This window comes from Pogonomyrmex barbatus, unplaced genomic scaffold, assembly GCF_055798465.1.
Source record: "Pogonomyrmex barbatus isolate J1 unplaced genomic scaffold, ASM5579846v1 scaffold6, whole genome shotgun sequence".
Lineage (NCBI taxonomy): Eukaryota > Metazoa > Arthropoda > Insecta > Hymenoptera > Formicidae > Pogonomyrmex > Pogonomyrmex barbatus.
The window spans coordinates 4,638,247-4,660,230 of NW_028297160.1; the positions used below are offsets into that span (position 1 = coordinate 4,638,247).

Here is a 21,984-nt window from a genome sequence, read left to right on the forward strand (position 1 = left end):
AGAATAATGAAATTTCCAGAAATGTTCTGTTTTGTCAAAAACGTTCAAAAATGAGATAAATGAAATATTATACTTTAGACTTATACTTTAATCCTACGTTTGATCTTATAAACGTGACTTGAGAATTCGAGTCAAACATTATCATTTAGATCTACTTATATGTCTTTTATCCTCCAATGTTAAAAATATACCGCTTAGTTAAAATTTCTATCAAAATAAAAAAAACTCCACTGAATTCTGCAATAAATCCTTCATATAGAAAATAAAGTATGTGAAGTTTTATGAAGTATTCATTTTTTTCGTGACATTTCTTTTATTAAAATTATATGCGTGAACTGCAACTTCTTACGAAATTCCATGGATAGAATTGTAGCATAAATTTTATGATTTAAGATTTCATTTATTTCTAGTAATATCGTTGATACAAAACACTTAAATAAACATACATAAAATAGGAGTATAGTACTTTGCATACTACATAACACATAGGTCTATATTCTAAATTTTTTTTTTATTAATAAAAGTGCTTCTAAAAGTGGCTTATAAAAAAGAATCGACTAATTAGAACTCTTCATTTCTAGAAAAGGTTAAAAATGAAATATAAAAATGAAGGACTTTGATTGATTCTTTTAAATCTTATGCATTATGCATTAAGCCTTATGTTCATCATGCTAACGTTAGATTCTAAAACCTCCGAAGAAAATTTTACTCGACATAATATAGTATACGTTACATATACTATATATTTCGAGTGAAATTTTCCTCGGAAAGGATGTTTTGGAATGTAGTCAAGAAATCAGTCCAAGATTTTAAATGAAGAGAGAATTAATCAATTGCATTTGAATAATTCGGCGATTGGTTAATTTCTTTTTCGTCCAAGATTTCGAGCCAATTTCGTGGACATAAGGTTTAATAAAAAGATGAAACACGAGTTAAAAAACGGAGCACATTCACACCAGAGAAAGTCCACCATATTTGTCCCGCAAGTTGTACCATGAAATCATATGAGACATGTATGTATATATACGTACGTATAAATGGTGTGTGTGTGTGTGTACACACCACACACGCCACACACTCTATATATATATATATAATATATATATATATATATATACACTCTATATATATATGTATATATATGACCATATATATATATATATATATATATATATATGGTCATATACGTGGATCTCTTTGTGTTACCAGCGCAAGCATATCGCAACATATTTATTATGTATATATACATATTACATGTAAAATAATCGAAACGAATATGGCGAAGAATGGTTCTCCCCGTATTCCTCAGTTTTGGCCAACCCGCCAAAACTAGGACTTTAAATTATCCGTGATTCAGTGGTTTTCTCAATGAAATAAATTCCTGAATGTGGCATAATGACACTGTTGTAGAGTTACAAAATAGACCTACTGGACTTACGTCCAAATTTCTACTCGATGGATAGCATTTAAATGACTAATCAGAACAAAAAACAAAAAGATTTTTGGTTCTAATTAGTGAATTAAATGCTCTATCCGTCGAATAAAATTTTAGAACATAGCTCAGTAATTCAAAGAAATAAAATATTCCACTTGTTATAAAAAAATTACTTGAATAATGGCAAACTTCCGGCGAATTCATTCTACTCTACTCTTGATTCTCTCTAGCTAAAACGCGGGCACGACCGCTTTCAAGTTTCTCTCTTGCAAGTGATTCAAACTCGCCATTTTTTGCCGTTTGACCAATGAATAAAGAAAGTAAGAGAAAGAGACAGGTTGCCCCATCTGTTGTTTCTAGGTCGTCGTGACAGACGTAGACCATGGACAAAAACCAAGCAAAAAAGGCAATGGCGGCCACCCGTTGGATAGTCAGCGAGCTCGGCTCCACGAAAAATCTTGAAAAGATGTGATCTACGTGTCGCGATCGACAGGCGTAAATTCGAGGTACGTGTTTTGCGATTCTTTCTTCGGTTGATGATTTTCCCGAGATGGCGACGCGTCTGGATTAACGCGAGACCGGATTCAGGCAACATGTGGATCTCGAGCGATTCGGTCGAGAAAACACTTATCGTCGTAAAGAGCTTAACATAATTTTGTCGCACGAGTCGCGTATTCTACAAAATTGAGTCTTCGTTCGATCAAACCTCGTTCGCGCCTCGATTTCTCGTATATTAGCCTTACCGACACGGCACAAGACAACCTTGTTTGTGTTAACAAATGTCATGTGTCTGTCAGTAACGTGCTTGTTTACGAAATTTGATACACGCGTTCACACCGATTTCCAATGATGAAACGTATAATATTGCATAAGATATATAAATTATTAAAATTTTTGCTCGCATTCTCTCAGTAACTCGTTACTATCGGCGCATGTTGACTTGTATAAAATTACGTTCCGATGCAAATTCAATTAATGGAAACGATTTTAAATATTTAAGACTGCAACTGTAATGTTTTTTTCTTATATTAATTTTATAAACTTGAAATTACTATATACAAATTAATATACTTCTTATATTAATTTTATAAACTTGAAATTACTATATACAACTTCTTTTCTCTTTTTGGATAGGTGTGTGGCCTGAAGGCAAGGGAGTACTATTATCTAGAGATAGAAATGGCACACAGTATGTGCAGAGGATGGATGGTAGACAGATGGACTTGTCATCGAATCTATTAGACAACGAATGTTGGCCACTGGCAAGTCAATCGGAAAGATACGACAGGCAGGAAGGAGTAAATGAGCGAGCGCACCTAAGTAATGAGCGAAACTCGGCATTATCCTATTCGCTCGGTCTCGGACTTATACGCAGCCGAGGAAATAGAAGTGCTTCTCCTAGAAGAGATACGCGATCTGGAACCACCACCTGCTGTATATTCTAAACCCGAAGACATTCAAGACTTCGAAATTGGTATGTATGACATTTTAATCAGCATTTGTAATTGCTATTTGTTAGTTATGTATGGAATTTTATTTATAAAATTGAAAGTCCTAAGATCCATGTTATGTTAATAATTGCTTCATAGTCGCTCTTTATAAATATCAAAGTGACAACATAATTGTTAAAATTTTAATTGCCTCATCTGATCATTTTATATAAATTATTATTACTTTATAGCTATGTAATTGCATAAACGAATGTATACATGTTTTCGATATTGTATCAATAGCAGGCAGTAGGACAGGGGGGCAAATCAGCTCCCAATCATCAGAGCTGGATTCGCCAGGGGTACATTCAACAGTCCATTCTTGGGATTCGCATGCTAACTATCACGGTCACTATGGTAATAGTGATCATAGACCTGGCTCTTCATCGAATGCCATGCCTTGGTCACGTGCAAGTCATGTGGTTATTTATTGCGATATACAGGGACATCTTAAAACACCTACGGGTGTTGTTAGACTTTTATTACTTGTGAGTGTGTGATGTAACTTTTATGTAGCAAATATATAAATTTAAATTCAAGATTTAAGCTACTAAAATTGTTTTATATATAGATACAATAATAAGCGCATTTCGTAGATATCTTCTGCAGCTTGTTTGGCAACTTTATGCAGTTCTGGCACTGCCAAGGTCAGCATTTTTATGCTGCCTTTAGCAGATCGTTTACGATTCATGATCTTTGTAGCTGTTTTCTGTTTCTTGGTCACTGCAGCCCTTCTCTTCCTTGATATTTCGCATGTCATTTACATCCTTCCTTTAAATTGGACTAAAGTGGTAAGTAATATTTTGCTTAGCATATAACAAATGTATGATACAAAGATATAATAAACTATTTGTATAATTATTTAAATATATCAAGTTGATGTTAATATATGTAATAGAATTTGTTATTTTTCTTTCTAGAATGCTATAGTATTCACTGGCATAGGCTTGTCATATGCCGCAAGTAGTGCATTATTAGCATGTACAGTATGGGAATACCACAGTGGTGGCTGGGTAGCAAGACGCACACGTTCCCAACTGACTGCTGCGGCAGTAGTGGGACTTTTCTGTGCTTTCTTAGCATTTTTACTATCTTGGATACATTGTCGTAGTGGATCAAGTTGTAAAGGTCAAGATTCTCGTAGTCATACCCCAACGCAACTTTATAAACCTGTTGATAATTCTTCTTCCTCTGGGGTAAATAATCTACTCGTTTTAAGGTGCATTTATTGATTACCAATCACAGTGTAAACATAATCTAAAATGCAGGTCACTTTGAAGGAACGTAGTCCTAAGAGACCTGCATCGTGGGCCGTGAAAAATCAGCAATCGAAGAAACGCAATGCAGACAGTGACACGAACACTAGTAACGGTGGCCATCGCGGTAGCGAGAAATTCAAGCAAGGCGCCAACAGAAAGGACCATTGGGCTTCGGCCAAGCAACATATTTTAGAAAATGCGAATAATGAGGATGCTCAGCGGGAGGATGCCGAGATCGAGAGGAGACGAAGAAGACGAAGGAAAGAAGGTGACAGCAGTTCGACTGGTGATGGAACTGCGCCAAGTAGTAGTAAAGTTGATACTAGTCGTGTTATCGCGGAAGAAGCGAAGACTAGGAAAGTACCGCGAAAGTTGCCTCTACAGTCAACAGTGGAGCAATCTCGTTCGTGGTCCGACGCCGAACGTAGGAATAGTGGCACTACGCAAATTAAAAGTAAAACTAGGCGAATGCCAGTGAGTAATGACGCACAGAATTGTTGTGAAATGAATGAAGCTAGATCGATCAATCAAGTGACTCGAAATGGTCTCCGAAATTGGGAGGCAGAGTGTGCATCTAGTAACGGTATAGAAGAAGCTACCGATACAAATATGGTTGTTCGTAACGCCATGTGGTCCGAACAATGGCGCCCACCACCAGATGATGTTCAACCTTGCTCTAGCAAAACTATCGATCCTTACAGCTTTGCCTGATCGTCTTGTGAAATACGAAGCACACACTTTAGGTAAAAAATGAACTTGTTCAATCGAGTAGTTTCTGTGAATTTGTGACATAAAAAAATGACATTTTTTACAAATGAAGTACATCTATATATTTTACGTTAAACATTTTCTTTTATTAAACCACAATAGAGATAATATAATTTCATATTTTTCTCTTGTTTATAAACTCGTCTGATTTTAATACATATTTTGTGTTCTGTATAAAATAATAATGCACAGTGACTGAAATAGAGAATTGTATTTTGAGTTTATATGTTGCATCTGTTTTCAACTGTGCATGAAATCGGATGTGATTTAGAATGTTAACGTAAAATATATAGATTACATTTCATACATGCAACAAATGAGAAAGAATATAGCTCAGATTTATAGGGCTTATCAAGTTTGCCATTATCGAATTTTGCAGGACGTGATTGTGTCCAAAGTTTTAAGATCTTGTATAAAAATTATTGCTGCCTTGTACATTTTGCTGCCAAGAAAATAGATTCTTTTTAGTTGTTCGGGTCCTGACGTTTTGCATCACACAAAACCAGACTGCCCAACTTTGATAAGCAAATAATGCCACTTCATTCCAATCATGTACCAAATGATAAATCTAAGTAAATTTTAATGGGATTTTGTAAGTATAAGACCACTATATAGCACGTAACACTAATATATATTTGATTAATTATTTCTATCATATTTTGATGCCAACATATTTTGAGCTCCATGCATACTTAAAAAAAGCATTTAGTACATGCAAGGAGAAACCGCCTATTGTTTAAGATAAAAATGTATATATTAAATCTTGAAAGAATTATATACATACATAGTAAAGTGCAGCTAGACCGATCTTTCTATCAATCCTACATATAAAGAACGGCAGTTGTAACTGCAATTTATCTGTTTATTCTTTCTTAAATTTGCAAATTATGAATGTAATTGGAAACTTAAAATATAAGCATAACACTTCTTTTTTTATTAAATTAGTTATAAGAAAGTCAATATGCTTATAATTAAATATCTTTATTTATTTAAAAATGCTTAAATAACTATATGATTTTAAACAAAATATGAGAAAATTAAAGTTAATCAGACAGAAGTTATGATACTCTTAAAAGTGATTTTTAATGAGAAGAAAAATTATATGAAATTATATGAAATTAAAATAACTTTTTGCATTACAGATTTGAATTATTTTTGATTTTATTTAAAATTTTATTTTTTAAGCTCTGATCAGCTTATTAATAACAAGTGACTTAATATTAAAATTATAATAATGTTTTGTTTTGCAATGACAATACCTTTATATATATATATTTCACACAATGGCCTTATAGAATTTTAAATTTTTATTGAATGTCTTGAAAAAAACGCTAAAAATAATTTCATATAGGGAATTTTTTAACTCATAAAATTATAATACTTGAATGATATTGTTTATATTGGAAGATCGGTTTGGCATTAATTCCCGTATGAACGGAATAGTATGCGTGGAACGATTATTCATTGTATTTATTCCAATTAGCTCACACTCTGAAATATGCTCATTATATTAACAGTATCATTCTTGCACAAGGACGGATTTATAAATCACTTAAATTATGCAAGTTTTATTGAATTAAATAAATTGAAACATGCACAAATTTTAAATAATACTAATTTTATAAGAAATAATATTGACACATATATATTTATTTATTTATTTATATACATTAAATTTTGTAAAGTTTTAGATAATTGAGTATTTTCATATACACGATATACATACTAATAAAATTTATTAATTTATTTGAGTATTAAAAGAAAAGTAATATCCGTCCCTGTTCTTGTAATCATCATTTATAAGTATTTTAGCTTTAAAGTTAGACGAACAGTATTATTTATTGTGTTAATTGTATCAATATTTTACTTTAAAAAAAGAGTCTAGTCAACTCTAGTCAAGCACTTTTTTGTACAACTATATCTTCTTAATAATCCATCAAATTAAAGAGCAAAGTATTTTTTATTAGTACATACATATCGTGTTAGAAGTACAATTCATCTTAGAAGAAAACTGTTGAGCGCTTGTTTCCTGATTGATAATTGCATTAAGTCTCTCTTTTAATATATAATAACATTACATAGTCTTCAGATTTTCTCCGATATCTCGTTTCTCCTTTGTTCAATGTATCACCATTATACGATCGAATAAATACAAACATGTTAGCTAATCTTGATTAAGACAACTATTTTGTCTGACAACAGCTATTTTGTCTTTTGATACGATACCGCGAGTGTAAACACAAATAAATTACACATTTATCGAACTTTGATGCGTCGACCTTAAATCAATTAATAGTATAAGGGAAATGCGTGTTCATATAGATTCATAAAGAAAAATATAGCATGTAATACAGCAGCTTCGTTGTAGCAAATATCGATATAACTCATTTTGTTGAACAATGAGTAATAATATGTAACTTTTCTGTATATGATTCATTATTAATATGCTGAATATTGAAAGTGTGATTAATTTAAAATAAATGTCACTTTAGAAGTAATGACTTGAATAGAAAGTCACTTGGCGTGAAAGGTAATTTAATTTAGCCTTGAGCTAAATCAAAGTGTACAAACACTGCCAGAAGAAATATAATGCTCTTAGAACATTACGTATATCGATCTAATTTTTTTAATGACTTTATATCAAAGTAATTTTATTCTATTACAATACATAATTCAAATTTGCATATATAGCTTTATTTTATTTTATTTTACATTTAATATTTATAATAATAACACAAATTCTTACATATTAATCTCCAAAGTTTAGTAATAAAAAAATGTGACTTTCGTTATGAAATAGTACTATCTAATATGGAATAAGCTAAAATGGATTAAAGTCATTATTACTATAATAAAAATTAAACTATTATTTAACTTTGATATTTGCAATAATTATTTGCTTCAACGAAGTTAATATAATAAATAGAGGTATGTTTGTGATACATGAAAAGCACTGTTTCCTTATAGAGTTTGTATGAATAAATTATCATTCAGGCAATAAATTTCAATTATACGATTAATAGACGCAAATTTCTTTATATACTAAGTTCGATCGACGATGACCTGTAGTGATAGCATGACAATCCAAATCTGTATGACCTGACATCCTTCAAAAATCAGGTGAACTAAAAGGAATCGGTAGGAAAAATCATTACGATTAATGGGCATTTTAATGAACATATTAATCGAGAAATGTATTCTTTATGATATCGAAAAATTAATTTCACGGAATAAATTCCTATCGATTCGTTTTAATGCTCCCAGCAGAATAATTTAACTGGCCTAATCCCATTCATTAAATGATAGACATACATGTAATGCGTTACATATTCCAAATATAAAGTGTTCGTCTCGTTTGAGTATTTCTAATATGTTTTAATATTTATGTGGATATATTCCGGTATTGATATACGTATAATGTCATTGTATTTCTATATTTAGTTACATGTGAGTGAATAATGTGATGCTGCCAATAATTATAGTGAACATCAAACTAGCGACATGTTAATTGTAGGATTGTTAGGCGAATCGTGAGTCGAATGTCTTTGCAGAAGTTCGAAAAAAAGATGAATAAATATTGGATAGATTACCAAGTATGACGCAAATATCATGCGATAAAATATCTTGGCGATTTGTCGAGCTGATAGCGAATGATCTGGACAATAAATGATTCATGAGTCACGTAACATCTAAGTTATAACATTATCACGTATTCTTTTAAATGTCATTTTGTACATCTAGGAATAAATGGAAGGAACAGCGAGTATTGTATACTAATGACTATGCGGAGTTGTGAATGTGATTGTGTATGTTACTTAACAATATATCACAAATCTAGTGATTAAAATGAACTTTGTGTAATGTTACTTAAACAGAACAATGTACGTTTGTTAGTACATGCGTTAAATACGTTTCAATTGACAGCTAAGTATAATATTATATCCTGCGTATACCATTGAAAAACCATTGTCACGCAATCGTCCGAAATACAAACGGGATTATTAAAATCGTTGCGCGATCTATTAAACTTCGCAAGAAGCCTTTCACGCCTTATGAAAAATCAGAGTGTGTAACAAAAAATATATATAAATCGTTATATATGATAATCTTTCCATAATCAATATATAATTACTTTTAACATAAAGGCAAAGCTGATGCAAAAGATATGGATGGATATTTAAAATAAGATTGAATTTCCAAGATTGAATTGAAGATCCATATCGAGTTTATATACGTAATATCAGTCTAATTATATGACTTTCCAACATTTTTATCATTATTATTATATCAATTAGTTTACCTAGATATGTGAAAATACTACTCAGAAATTAAGAAAAATATTATTTAGATGTGCAATTTCAATGAAATTTTTTATCGAATCAATGCAAGAGAATCGCTCAATTGTTCAGATTACTGTGTTCAGTTTCCTTCAATTTCCCAACTATGTCTTCCAAGTTTTTACGACGTACACAATATTTAGTTTGATCATTTCCATTTAGAATAGAAGAATAAGGGTAAACATGTCCGATGTAGCGATGAATCCATCCACTTGAAGAATGAAGAAACCAAAGAAAAAAATATCACATAAATAGAACTCCATTAATAACTCCATATTAAGCTCCATATTATAAAAATCACATTTCAGTTATTGAACATATAAATGGCTTACCTTTGATTTCGAGCATACAGAGGCGAAGTCTGTAATAATATATGGTGAGCAACATATTTGAAACAATCTTACTTATATTTTTATATTCTTTTACCTGCTGCTGAAGTCTTAATTGTTTCAGTAACAGATATTTACAGATGGATTTCGCACAACTGTGCTGATCACCGTGTACATTCGATAATCCAGCTAAATCCGTCGGATACGTTGAAAATTGCGGCCTCGCTGTGAAATGACGCTGCTGATGAAGCAGGTGTTGCTGTTGGCATATGTAATTTGAGTAATACGGATCATCATAGGCCGTTAAATGATTCGAGGGAGCTGCTAGAGAATTTGATAGGGCAACTGTAATAAAATGGAAGTAATTAGAAATATTTAACATTTTTATGTTTCATAATTAATTGCGTTCCTTTAATTCCAAACTATATTGAAACATATCTATCGGGATTGCTTAACCAATTATTTTATATATATGATATGGCATAGGATTTCTTAATTAACCTTTTGCTCTTTGAACACTCAATAATGTATCATAATATCGTTTTTTATATGCAGCTAATTGGAACATCGAGCGAGCTTGAAAATTGTTCTCAGAATTTATATCGTCTGATTTTAATTTTACTATTTTGTATCTAAATCAGAAATCATTTTTGTTATTATATTGGCATTGTTGCATGTATATGCATTGAAATGTTTAATAGAATGAATACACATTTACCCTTGTCTCGATTCTTCCATATTATTTTCTTTGTATTCGGATGTACTCGTTTTTTTTTCCGTATTATAATTTAAATTGTTTTGCTGTAATTGTAGTTCAGTTAATCTATTAAATTCTTGAGAACTACATTTTTTTTGTAACATATTAACAGAAGCTTTTTGTTTTGTTACTCTATCCAATTCTCTTTGGTTTTTTCCTACATTAATATCTATATTCTGCTTTAAAAATAAACAGCTGTTACTATCAATATTGGAAACATGGGATGTAAAATTTTGTAAAACTTTTTGTGGTATTCTAGGTTTCTGGCTTTTTGATGTAAAATTCAAGGAATCTATTTGTGGATGCAATCTGATGTGTGGAAAGGCTGGTAATTCTGAATATAAATACACGAGAAAAAAGTTATATTTATATATAATTTTATACATTATCTATTGTTAAAATACATTAAATATAATATTAATAAAATGAATTACCAATAAAAATTCCTTCTTGCGCTCGTTTTAAAAAATTCTTTATGCTTGTTTTAAGTTTACTGCGCGCTATTGGTACAAAATCATCTACCTGTAGAATATTTAATGAATTCAATTTACTTGATCATTTTACTTCGAAAAAAATAAACTGATCTCTCTAAATTAAAATATTTCATATTTTATCTCTACTACATTTATTGTAATATTTTGATCTTGATCCCCACACACATCCATTTTATGTATATCATCTTTAATTTTCTGTTTAATTATTGCATCTTGATCAATATCGATTATCATGTGTAAAGTGTCGGTTTTTTTATTTTTATCAGATGCAGCCTTGCAGTTTTTATATTTGTATTTAACGTCATTAAATGATCGAGGAGTGTTGTCTTGCCACAAATCCATTTCAGTGTTGGTACACATTTTCGTAGTGCATGTATCCTAAAATTTATTAAAATCTTATAATTTATATATCAGAATTTATTCTTTTTTACTTCATTTTTTTTATAAATCTGATATACTATTTGAGGTGAATGACAAAGATGTGACAAAGATTTACTAATGACATACATATTAACTTTCACAGGTATATAATATTTCTTATTAAACAGATATTTGACATTTATTATCTCTATTTAACCAATTTTTCGGATTATCATTTAACTAATTTGATGAATCCGTCTATCAATAATAATGTAGAATTTAAACCGACATCAAACACGACAAATATTTTATAATGAAAAATCACATATATATAATTTACGTTTCTCATATGGCTGGGAATCATAGAAATTTCATTCTCAGGAAAACCTCGGAAAGAGAAAACTTCAGAGAGCGATGACTTATAATTTTTATTGTGTAAAATACTTTGTTCCGATGATGTAGCAATATTATCCATTATTCCGTCCATGTTTTTGGTATCAAATGTATTTTGACATTTACTGCTGTTATATAATATAGTAGCATAAAGTGTGAAAATAAATAATAATAAGAAATAATATATCGCAAAGAACTTACTTTTCCTGCAGATTCAGTTTAATAAAACCTGTAGTTGTATGAAATATTTCCTTAATCATATGATGAGATGTATTATGCGGAGAAGGTATCATTGAGAGCAATAGCTGCTTTTTCTGGATACCACATTCTTCTAATAAATCTTGGACTTTTCTCAGTGCATACTTATACGCATTAATACCATCTTTTGGTTGATATATTTGTAATAATTGTATAATTATATTCGAAATATTGTCTCCTTCATAATCATGTTGTATGGCTGTATATAATGGTGTAACATCTATTGCTGATGTAATAGTATCAGAATCATTTGTACTCTCTAGTTAAAAAATATTTAAATTAATTTTTCTGTTATATTAAATTAACACATTTAATATTTTCTAATATATTGCAAATTTTCTAGATATTTCTTTGAAAAATAATTTAATTCATAATAATAATAATTTAATTACTATTAATAGTTTATATATTTAGCTCAAATCTAATTGTTTCAGTTTATGTCTGTAAAAGATATTATTTGATCAAGATAAATAATAGTATAAATATATACATGTATGATTGATTAAAGTAAAATTGACAACCATATACAATCTATGCAATCATTACTTGCTTTTATTTCTAAATAATTAAAAAATGTTACTCACGTTGTTCTAAATTATCCATGCTCATAAAATTAGAATTGAAAAGAATTACAAATTTTTTACAACAACCTTAGGTATCCTATTAAATTCGAGTCAAAATAAGGTATTCATGAAATAATTGAAGCATTTTCATTATTGAAAACAACAGACGAGCGCAATATACACACCTCATTTGTAAAACGATTAAAATTTGATGACATCTATAAACTATTTATATACGCAGTGAATAAAAAATAAGTGGCTCAAGAAATTGAAAAGGAAAGAAATTAGTTTTTGACTTTATATTCGCATTTTTTTAAGCATAAACATATAGTTCTTTTTTTAATTCGATATTCTTTCTTTGAAAGCACGATTATTTTCACTGTTTAAAATAAACGTATTTACGTATTTAAGAAGGAAATCGCATTTCTCTGAGAGAGTATTGCATCGGCTAATTAAAATACACAACTGTAAGTTCTACATGTGGCGAGTGGATTATTTTAATGAGACTCCGCGGAGCTCAGACCACAGCATTCTCTATGCGGATAATCCCGGAGACTTTGCAAGGATTATTGATACACTAATTATTATAAAAGGAAGTTCATGGCATACACCACGTTACTTAGTACAATGCTCCGACAGAAAGCACTTTTATTTTCCACCTGCCTGCTGGCATTCGCTGCCAGTTCAATTCTGGCACTTCCACCCGGAGCACCATGGACAAACTTCGTATCCAAACCTGGTAATATTATATTCTTTTTCTTGTACTATGTTCTGTGTGAAAAATAAATTATTTACAAAGAATTTTACTAGATATTCATATCACAAAATTCATATTTTCAAAACGTATTTTTGAATCCAAATTCGCCAATAATTTTCTTAAACGTAAAAAATAAATTCTGAATGAGAAAGACATATTTTCATTATTTTCTATTTAAAAAATTCAAGATTATAGGATAAAAATAAGTATAAAAAAGAATAAAAATTTACCATTAATTTGATATCTAATTTAAGTAAACTTTATGATAAATTCTTGTAATTCTCTTCTTATGTGATCAATTCTTTTTAATTAATTTCTTATTGCGTACGTGCAAAAGATACGATCGATAATTATTTTGAAATTTATAGTTTATTCGCGAGCTCTTGGACCTCCAGGAGGAATGGACACAATATCCGTACCCTACATGCCAAAATCTCCGTTCGTACCAAAATTCGTTGACCCAAAGATGTTTATTTCTAAAAAGACGGATATGCTGAGTAATTTATTCGGCGGCTTAGGACCAGTTGCATATAACATAGCAGATACTAAACCAATTATGCCATATGGATCATCTTTAGATAGCGCCAATAGTGCAAGTTCAATATTTAATAAACGAGACATGGTTCAAGATGGTAAAGAAAAAATGATTGACAGCGGTATGTATAAACGCGGGATGTTTGGTCCGTTCGCTTCAAAGTTCGGTCCGATGGGTTCGATGGGTCCAATGGGTCCGAAATTTGGATTTTCGTCGTTTTCATCATCAGAAATGATGCCTGATTTTATGGATAAAACATCGTTTTCCCGTAGAAGAAGAAGCATAGGAGCGCCTTCTTCCACAGACATTAATACTATTCCAGGCTCATCATCTTATCCAAAAATAATAGAAAGTATGTCGGCAACAAAATCAGTCGCTGATGATGCGCCAAAAGAATATTTACCAGGAATGTTTGGACCTTTCGGACCAGGTGGACCTTTTGGAATAGGCGGACCTTTTGGAATAGGTGGATCTTTTGGACCAAGTAGTTCTTCCGGGCCAAGCTCTTTCGGACCAGTAGTGGATCCAAGTGCGATTATCGCAAAAAAATCGGCGTTCCTGGATACACTCTTCAAAAATCTCGCTACTAGCACTCCAGCAACAACGACCGAAGTACCTACGCCAAAGAGCACTATTGTACCACCTAGTTTTTGGATACCATCCTCCATAATTCCTGGCCCGACCGAATATACCGACAAGGTGTCGGATTTCCTGGATAAACTATTTGACAGTATAAAATTAAATGCAACTGCGTCAGAAGCAAGCGATGGCTCGGATGCAAAAAGTGATTTTATGAGATCCTTAAAACTCGATGATATTTCATCAGATAAAATTGCAAGATCTTTGGATGATGCGTCGTCTATCGCAGCTGCAAAGGATACAATTGTTGACATAATATTGTCAGAATTGAGTGAGCTAAAAAGTGATATGATGGCGACTTTAAATGATTTAATCGCATACGAGAAAGCTGCAGCAGCAGCCGCTACTACTACGACTAAAAAGCCTTTTAAGCCGTTTGCTGGTATATTCCCCTTTGCGAAACCAACAGTAGATCCAACTCTTCCATTTCAGCAAAGAATGGCTGTACTCAGCCAAGTATTCGATATGCTGACAGATTTGCAAAGGAACATCAGTGTGGTTGCAAAAAACGCAACAACCAGCACTTCGGATAATCCGGAATTGCCCAAGGTTCCATTAGCTGCTAGTACAGTTGGCGCATCATCAATTAATGATACTCTTTTAAATGCCATTCTAAAAAAAATATCCGCTATTGAAACTGTAACTCCGGCTTCCTATTCGGTTTCTTATCCAGCTTCTTATTCAAATATCAAAACAAATCCTATAATGAGTAGAGCTTTATCTAAAGGACCAACGTCCTTCTGGGTGTCTTATCCGGATCCTAATTCGGCGTCTGCTGTAAAACGACAAGTAGATGATGATTCATTACCGTACTTCGAATACGAAAATAATAATGATCGACATGATCACAGACAATACACGAGAGGTGTACAAATGCAAATGCATCAGGGATACCAGAGTCTACCTGCAGGTTCGGTAGAATCTGTACAAGCGGGAGGAGGTTCTACGCCTGGACATCAAGGAGGAGGAATTAAATTGCTGGTAAGTGCAATTTTACTTTAACATATAAATAATCGTAGTAATAATAATTATATATAATTGAAATATCAAGAGAGAAAGGAAAATTTGAGCTGTTTATTATAAAACCACGTAAATTCAATTTTACAGAAATTTTACTATATTTTGTTATATTTTTACTAAAAAACATTTAAATATTTCATCACTAATATCTATATACGCATAATTGTAATGAAAAAAAAATAAAAAGTTCTACAATTTTATTCAATTATAATTACAGCCTTAATATTCTATGAATAATTTGCAATAAATATATATTTTATATATATATATATATATATATATATATATATATTATATATATGAAATAAATCTATATTAATTGGACAATAATAATAGGTTTATATCATTCTCTTCTTAATGTTTTAATTATTATTATAATAATATATTATCACGAACTATTATTTTGTTATTTTTGTTATTTAATGTTATTATTAACGCCAACATTTTGCATTTTCTTTCTCCTTTTAATCTATAAATTGCGATGTTTATAAAATATACAAAAATTTTTTCCAAATCAAATGAAAAAAGAAATATATTTATATCAGAGATTTCTAGCTACTTTATCATTTCTTAAATCTGTCTCTAAAAGTTCTATATCTATCTGTCTACTTATTCGAATTCACTAAGAAAACATAAAAATTAAATTAAATTTTATAACAAAACAACAAAATTAATTCTTCAATAATTTAACAAAAGGCAATGTGCACATATACAATTTCGTATCATAATATATAATATATTATATATTATATAATACTTTGGAAGCCTATATACAAAATTATTAAATTAAAATGGAGATTAGATTAATAATTATATCATTATTTAACATTTTTCACCAAAGATCTTTTTGTTTTCTCGAACAATTTGTTTAATCGAACAATTAATATCCGCGCAAAGTTATACAATATAACTTAATTTGTTTTCAGATTCAAATGCCTAAATTGCCTAACTCTCAAGTCCCAGGCTTTCAAAGTATTAATTACAATTAAATACGTGCAAAATGTCTCTGAATTACGAATATCGCGGGCATTTGTTCATCTGTCGCAGGACTCTAACACTTATGAAAACAAATGGGCTGACTGGATGCAGTATCACAAAAATGAATATCAAGATCGTAGGCACCATCATAACCATCATTAGGCCATTCAGCCAGGAGTATTTCTTTCATTATATATTTACATGATTTCGATAAAAAATCTTTGGAAAATGTTGTTATTCAAAATGTATAAATAAACGTGTACGATATTAATTATTTCCAATAAAATATATTTGGCAGAAAAAGTAAAAAGAAAATAACAATGTAACAGAATTATTTAAAATTATCCGCGATACAGAATCAAGATATGATATATAAAGAATTAATCTAAAATGCTGGATTTATTGTACCGTTCATTTTTTCATCAATCATAATACATAATACTTTTTTATGTACCGAAGAATATGAAAAGTGAATGTTCTTTCTAAGCTATCTAGTCTCTATTTTCTATCTAATCATATTCTAATAATAGCAGTAATATGCTGATGTACTCATCAGTCACACAGACAGATCGCGGCACACGGACGCAATCCTGCATCAAGTGCGTTGCTTTGTTCGTCTTTAATCAGCAATGCATTGCACGCAGGGTAGCGTTAGTGTGTTAGGAAGCATCAATTTGGTTACGCGACATAGCGTTCTATAAGAAGTGGACATTATTATTTAACATTAATATTATCTTGAAGAAGTGGAGAGACAAGTTTGTTTACTTCGGTACGAAAATGTTATTTATAGTACTTGCTAGATAATATACCTGACTTCGTTTTTACCCTTGTTACATTTTCATACAAAATTGTGGAAATATTGGCAGTATCGTGATAAGCATAGACTTATCTGTTGCTCGTTTATCTTTATAGCTCGAATTACTAGAAATACGATCTATATTCGTAAGTAACGAGCCACTTTCGGATTCGTCACAAAAGCGAGGTATTCTTATGACTTTGGTACCTTGCTATTGATTGTACTATACTTCCTTAAGAGTGAGTCACTATCATCTGCCTTTTGTGACTCTGGTAATAAGATATTCCATTTGTTGATCAATACGGAATACCATGTAAAACGATGCTAATATACTACCCAACGTTACCAGGAATCCTAATCCCTCGAATATTAATTTTGGTGCGAATATCTTCCAAACCATTAAATGTCGACAGTGTATAGTTGCCGCGAGCATGCTGCCGAAAGTCTAAAAAACAAATATAACATTTAATTGATAATACAGATATATGCTTGCATGAATTTCTCATAGAGAAAAAAGATACAATCTAAATTTTAAATGTTCTATGTTTTGTGCAACATACTCGGATTCCATGAAGCAACGTGTATTTTCCCGCAATCGCAAAAATTGCAGCATGAAAAGCAGAATCTTGTTCAAACAGAAGAAGTTCCCCCCTCTTTATGTCATCAAGAAACTTCGCTTTGAGAAATTTTGGAAATACTCGATGCAATGTGAATGGCACGATCACTAATAATGGTAATGTTGCACCCAGTATAATATGCGATCCAAACGTATTGATACCTAAAAAATTATTTTAATCAATAGAAATGTTAGAGATTGCATAGAGATTGCATTAATACTCACCAATTAAAATTGCTGACACTAAGTTTCCGTAAAAGTGACCACCAGTTCCTACAAAGGCAGCATGCCAATGAATGGTTGGAAACGTTGCTTGATGGCCAGTCCCGTAAAAGAAATATTCAGCCAGTAAAAACCAGCAAAGTAGTGCAGGCATTGATACGTCAACTAGTTCAGCTGTAGGCAATATGATAATATACAAGACATTAGAAAAATTGAAGGTCTAACTATACATACATATAATATATAGATTCTGTTGTATGTACTTACAAATATTATTAGCATTTTTATATCTCTCTATCGCAGATAAACCCAATATACAAGCGCACGTTATAAACATCAAAAATGTACCAGGTGATAGAGTATTTCCCAACAATAATGCGTATAAAAGTGTGAGGAATACGCTTAATGAAATAAATGCAGCGCTATAGGCAGTCCCGAAACCATAAATGACTGGAAGTTCATCAGTATCTATTCGCTTACGCGAAATGGAATCTTTTATCTTTTCAAATAACCGAGGCACTATATTTTCATCATGATAGACATCGATGGATTCCTTCTTTTTTGGCAGCAAATATATACTAAGTGGACGATAATAAAGGACGAAAATTGCGAGGATACAGAAGAAATAAATTACGTTAGGTAATGTATTGATCTCCCAGGACAGCGCGAGTTTTGGCTTGACGAACTTCGGAAGCTTTTGTAGAATCCAATAGCAACCCATGCAAACGATTATTATAATTGGGCAATATTGTCCCACCATGACGCTCGGGGCAAAGCCTGTGAGATTTCCACAACTTTGCAACCATAATCTAACAATCACCACGTATGATGCCAGGATAACTGAGGCGAGTAAAACAGCAAGCAGAGCACGCTCCCAATTATTCGGCATTGTGGACCAACCAACTTTTCCAGTTGCAAATATAGAACATTCCCGTTGTAGATGCTCTTCTCTACAACGCCAGAAATAATGCGACAGCCTCACCGAGGCACACGATAATAAACCAATAATTAATAAAATCGTTCTGAAGTTTGATTTTGATGGCTTTGAAGTAAATCTTGTCTTCCTCTCGGAAGAAATATCAGAATCATTTTTTCTTAAGTCAAATATGATCAGACAAATAAGTGTAATAAATAAAAAGGATAACACTTTGTCTTCTTCAACTATGTAACTGTTGGAGAATAGCCCACATACCGTTAGAAGAAGTATTATTCTAGCAACATAGGTCAACAACTTAATTCGACGATGATCGTACCAACACATTGATATAACATCCCAATTTTGAGCAATTACTATAACTAATAAACTAATAGAAACAGCTCCAGTAACAAAAAAAATCGTATTCCTCAATTCTTCTAAAATATTCAATAAGAACAAACATATGGTAATTGCTGCAGTAACTAAATTGGCTATGATAGCACATTGTAAAAATGAAGATTTGAATATATCACACATACGATTTTCGGGAATACCAGTGATGAAAAGATAAAAGAAAAACAAGGAACAAAACATCAAAAGTAAACCCTTTGAAATTAAACCAGAATCAAATTGAATCCATACTTCAGAACAAGTATCTTTTAATAATTTGAAATAACCTTTGGTATCACGAATGAAGATTTCTAGCTTTTCAAAATTATCAACTTGTTTAACTCGCTCAGAGAGAAGACTATATATGTAGTGTAAATGCTGCAGTTGCTCTTTTGAAAACAAATATGTATCTGCGGAATATATCTCTATGTATTTTTTCGTTTGGGCAATGTTTCTCCATAAAGAATGTAACGGATATAATAATTGACTAGCAGTCTCTTCTACTTTACTTGGCAAACAGTCAAGTATTACAGATCCTAAGTTAGAAAAAGGAATTGGTGTGCCAAGGATGGATGCCAAAGTAGGAACAAGATCAATTTGATTTATACTATTGTCATCCTTGATCGTAAATCCCTTTAATAGTGGAGTTGTTGAATAAACAAACATTGCAGCCTCAACTTCATTAGAGCTGTCACCACCATGATCTCCTGTATCAGTCATACCATGATCCCCAACAACGAAAAGCATCATATCTTTTTCAAGCGATGCTACAATCTCTTTTATAAGCGTATTTGTGTCATTCAATTTCCTTGTCATTTCTGGATGTTGCATGCCATGCTTGTGTCCGCAGTGATCAACTCCAAGTGTATGCGCTATCAGTAGCGACCAGTCTTTTTTCTTCATCTCAAAGAAAATGCGATATTGGACATCCTTATCCACACTGTCCAGATCCCAGACATTGAACGATGGTGACGGGAATTGCCTCATGAATTTATCCGGGAATAGATTGGTCCACGTGTCATCCCCCATAAAAACAATACCTCCAATGGCATTTTGGTCAATGAGATTGTCTTCTTGGATATATTCTGAGGCAAAGTTTGATCCTACCTCTATGAAAGTGGGTAGGGAACCTGTAGTAAGACCCTTCAAGCGCTGCATAGTCGTGGTAGGTGGATCGGCTATAAATTTATACAAGCGGGAATGCGACGGATATTTCTGTAATAGTTCATGAATCACGGGTATCTTGTTACGATGGTAAGAGGACACGGCAGCATTATCCTCATACCATTCTGCAAATTCGTATTTCAAGGCATCGACAATCAAGACCACAACTCGCGCTCTGCGCTCCAAGCATATTTTAGCGGCGTGCTCCGTGTCCTGGAAGATGTTTACCGTGTCGCAATCATCGGCCGCCGTGCATCGCGTACACTCCGCCCGTTCCGGTCTGGAGACGCGATTCAGGAGAAAGCCACTGGTGAACACCAACAAGCCGGCTGCCATTAGGTAGGACATCCATGCCTGAAATACTAAGTAGTTCCATAGCCGGCTCATCTTCGTTGAATCAATGTTGCTCCCGGGTGTCATTCACTGATGTTACAACGTTGAGGGAACCCCGGCGTGAGCTTAACCTACGATACGCCGGTTTGTTCTTCACCATTGTTATATATAAACACACAATCGTCCCCGTATAACGACCGTTACGATATTGTTTTGGTCACGCTAAACGCCGAAGATGCCCAATCGATAATTCATGTGTCGCGGTTTGAACGAGACCTAACCTCAAACCGCTACCCACCATGGAGCAACCCACATTGGTTATCAGTTCTCACAGCGTGTAATCTGCTTTACGTGGATAGCGATCCCCGAACATTCCCGAGTTTGCTTCCGAGGATTGATCAAAGAGACCGGACTTTCTCTCTCTCTCTTTTTCTCTTTCGCTTTCACCTATCTTTATCTCACTATAGCACATATAACTATAGTTTACAATTTCAGTGGCGAACGATAGTCAAAGTTTGCGCATGCGCCAAAATATTTATTCCCTGAGTCCCCAGGCAATAATCCCAGATTGCGAGAATTCTGACACATGCGCAGTGACGCACATGTTTCGCCTAGCAGTAATGTACATATACACTTTTGAAAAATAAATGATATGGTGATCCGAAAGAAATAGAAAATATAAAGGAAATGATATCAAGATTTTTGTCAATTAAATAATAAAGTTTAATTAAACTTTAATTAACTTCATCATTTCAATAAACTTTATTAATTTTTTTGTTTAATTTATCAACATTTGTTTCTTACTTAAGTACCATACTATAAAACAAAAACTCTTGATGATATTTTATTCTTTTCAAAAATGTCAGATTATTTTGCCAAATATTATATAAGCAAAAAATAAATATTTCAATTTACAGTTTACAGTTTTAGACTTTATTTTAAATTATTCTCAATTTATTTAATAAATATATCTTCACTATATCTATTTATTAGCATATACAGAAACAATATAGAACACTATTTGGAACTAGAATGGTATAATATATTATATAAGTTATTATAAAAAAACACAAAATATTAAATGTATAGACTCTAAATAACGTCCTGCAGTATATGTAAGCACAGATATGTCATCAGTAATGTGTGAGTCGGAGCTTGTTTGTGAAGACTAGTAT

The 21,984-nt window shown here is 32.1% G+C and overlaps 4 protein-coding genes across 8 annotated transcripts; 2 read left to right on the forward strand and 2 right to left on the reverse strand.

Moving 5' to 3' along the window:
* The first annotated feature begins 1,783 nt into the window (after window positions 1–1,783).
* On the forward strand, window positions 1,784–9,571 carry LOC105421980 (uncharacterized). 4 transcript variants are annotated; one of them, XM_089082861.1, is made up of 6 exons: window positions 1,784–1,941; window positions 2,570–2,909; window positions 3,169–3,413; window positions 3,522–3,716; window positions 3,846–4,121; window positions 4,194–9,571. In XM_089082861.1, exons 2-6 carry the CDS (start codon window positions 2,759–2,761, stop codon window positions 4,893–4,895), a joined length of 1,569 nt encoding a protein of 522 aa, XP_088938987.1. In that variant the 5' UTR covers window positions 1,784–1,941; window positions 2,570–2,758; the 3' UTR covers window positions 4,896–9,571. The 4 variants fall into 4 exon arrangements, with proteins under 4 accessions (XP_088938987.1, XP_088938991.1, XP_088938989.1 ...); XM_089082865.1 differs by having other exon boundaries at window positions 4,206–9,571; XM_089082863.1 differs by having other exon boundaries at window positions 3,172–3,413.
* On the reverse strand, window positions 7,625–12,904 carry LOC105421979 (uncharacterized). Its single transcript, XM_089082526.1, is given in 11 exon segments — window positions 7,625–9,500; window positions 9,622–9,650; window positions 9,716–9,963; window positions 10,120–10,250; window positions 10,337–10,709; window positions 10,810–10,897; window positions 10,999–11,247; window positions 11,416–11,487; window positions 11,570–11,750; window positions 11,824–12,139; window positions 12,465–12,904. Coding segments are annotated over 11 exon segments (1,863 nt in total). The 5' UTR covers window positions 12,490–12,904; the 3' UTR covers window positions 7,625–9,349.
* A 12-nt stretch (window positions 12,905–12,916) lies between these two features.
* Window positions 12,917–16,687, forward strand: LOC105421977 (uncharacterized). Of its 2 annotated transcripts, none has more exons than XM_089082860.1 (3): window positions 12,917–13,182; window positions 13,569–15,355; window positions 16,321–16,687. In XM_089082860.1, exons 1-3 carry the CDS (start codon window positions 13,044–13,046, stop codon window positions 16,381–16,383), a joined length of 1,989 nt encoding a protein of 662 aa, XP_088938986.1. In that variant the 5' UTR covers window positions 12,917–13,043; the 3' UTR covers window positions 16,384–16,687. The 2 variants fall into 2 exon arrangements, with proteins under 2 accessions (XP_088938986.1, XP_011629474.2); XM_011631172.3 differs by having other exon boundaries at window positions 16,442–16,687.
* Window positions 16,644–21,283, reverse strand: PIG-O (phosphatidylinositol glycan anchor biosynthesis class O). Its single transcript, XM_011631177.3, has 4 exons — window positions 18,274–21,283; window positions 18,010–18,180; window positions 17,729–17,946; window positions 16,644–17,613 (listed from the first exon to the last, which is right to left on the reverse strand). The coding sequence occupies exons 1-4, from the start codon at window positions 20,894–20,896 to the stop codon at window positions 17,419–17,421; spliced, it is 3,207 nt and encodes a 1,068-aa protein (XP_011629479.2). The 5' UTR covers window positions 20,897–21,283; the 3' UTR covers window positions 16,644–17,418.
* Window positions 21,284–21,984: the final 701 nt, after the last annotated feature.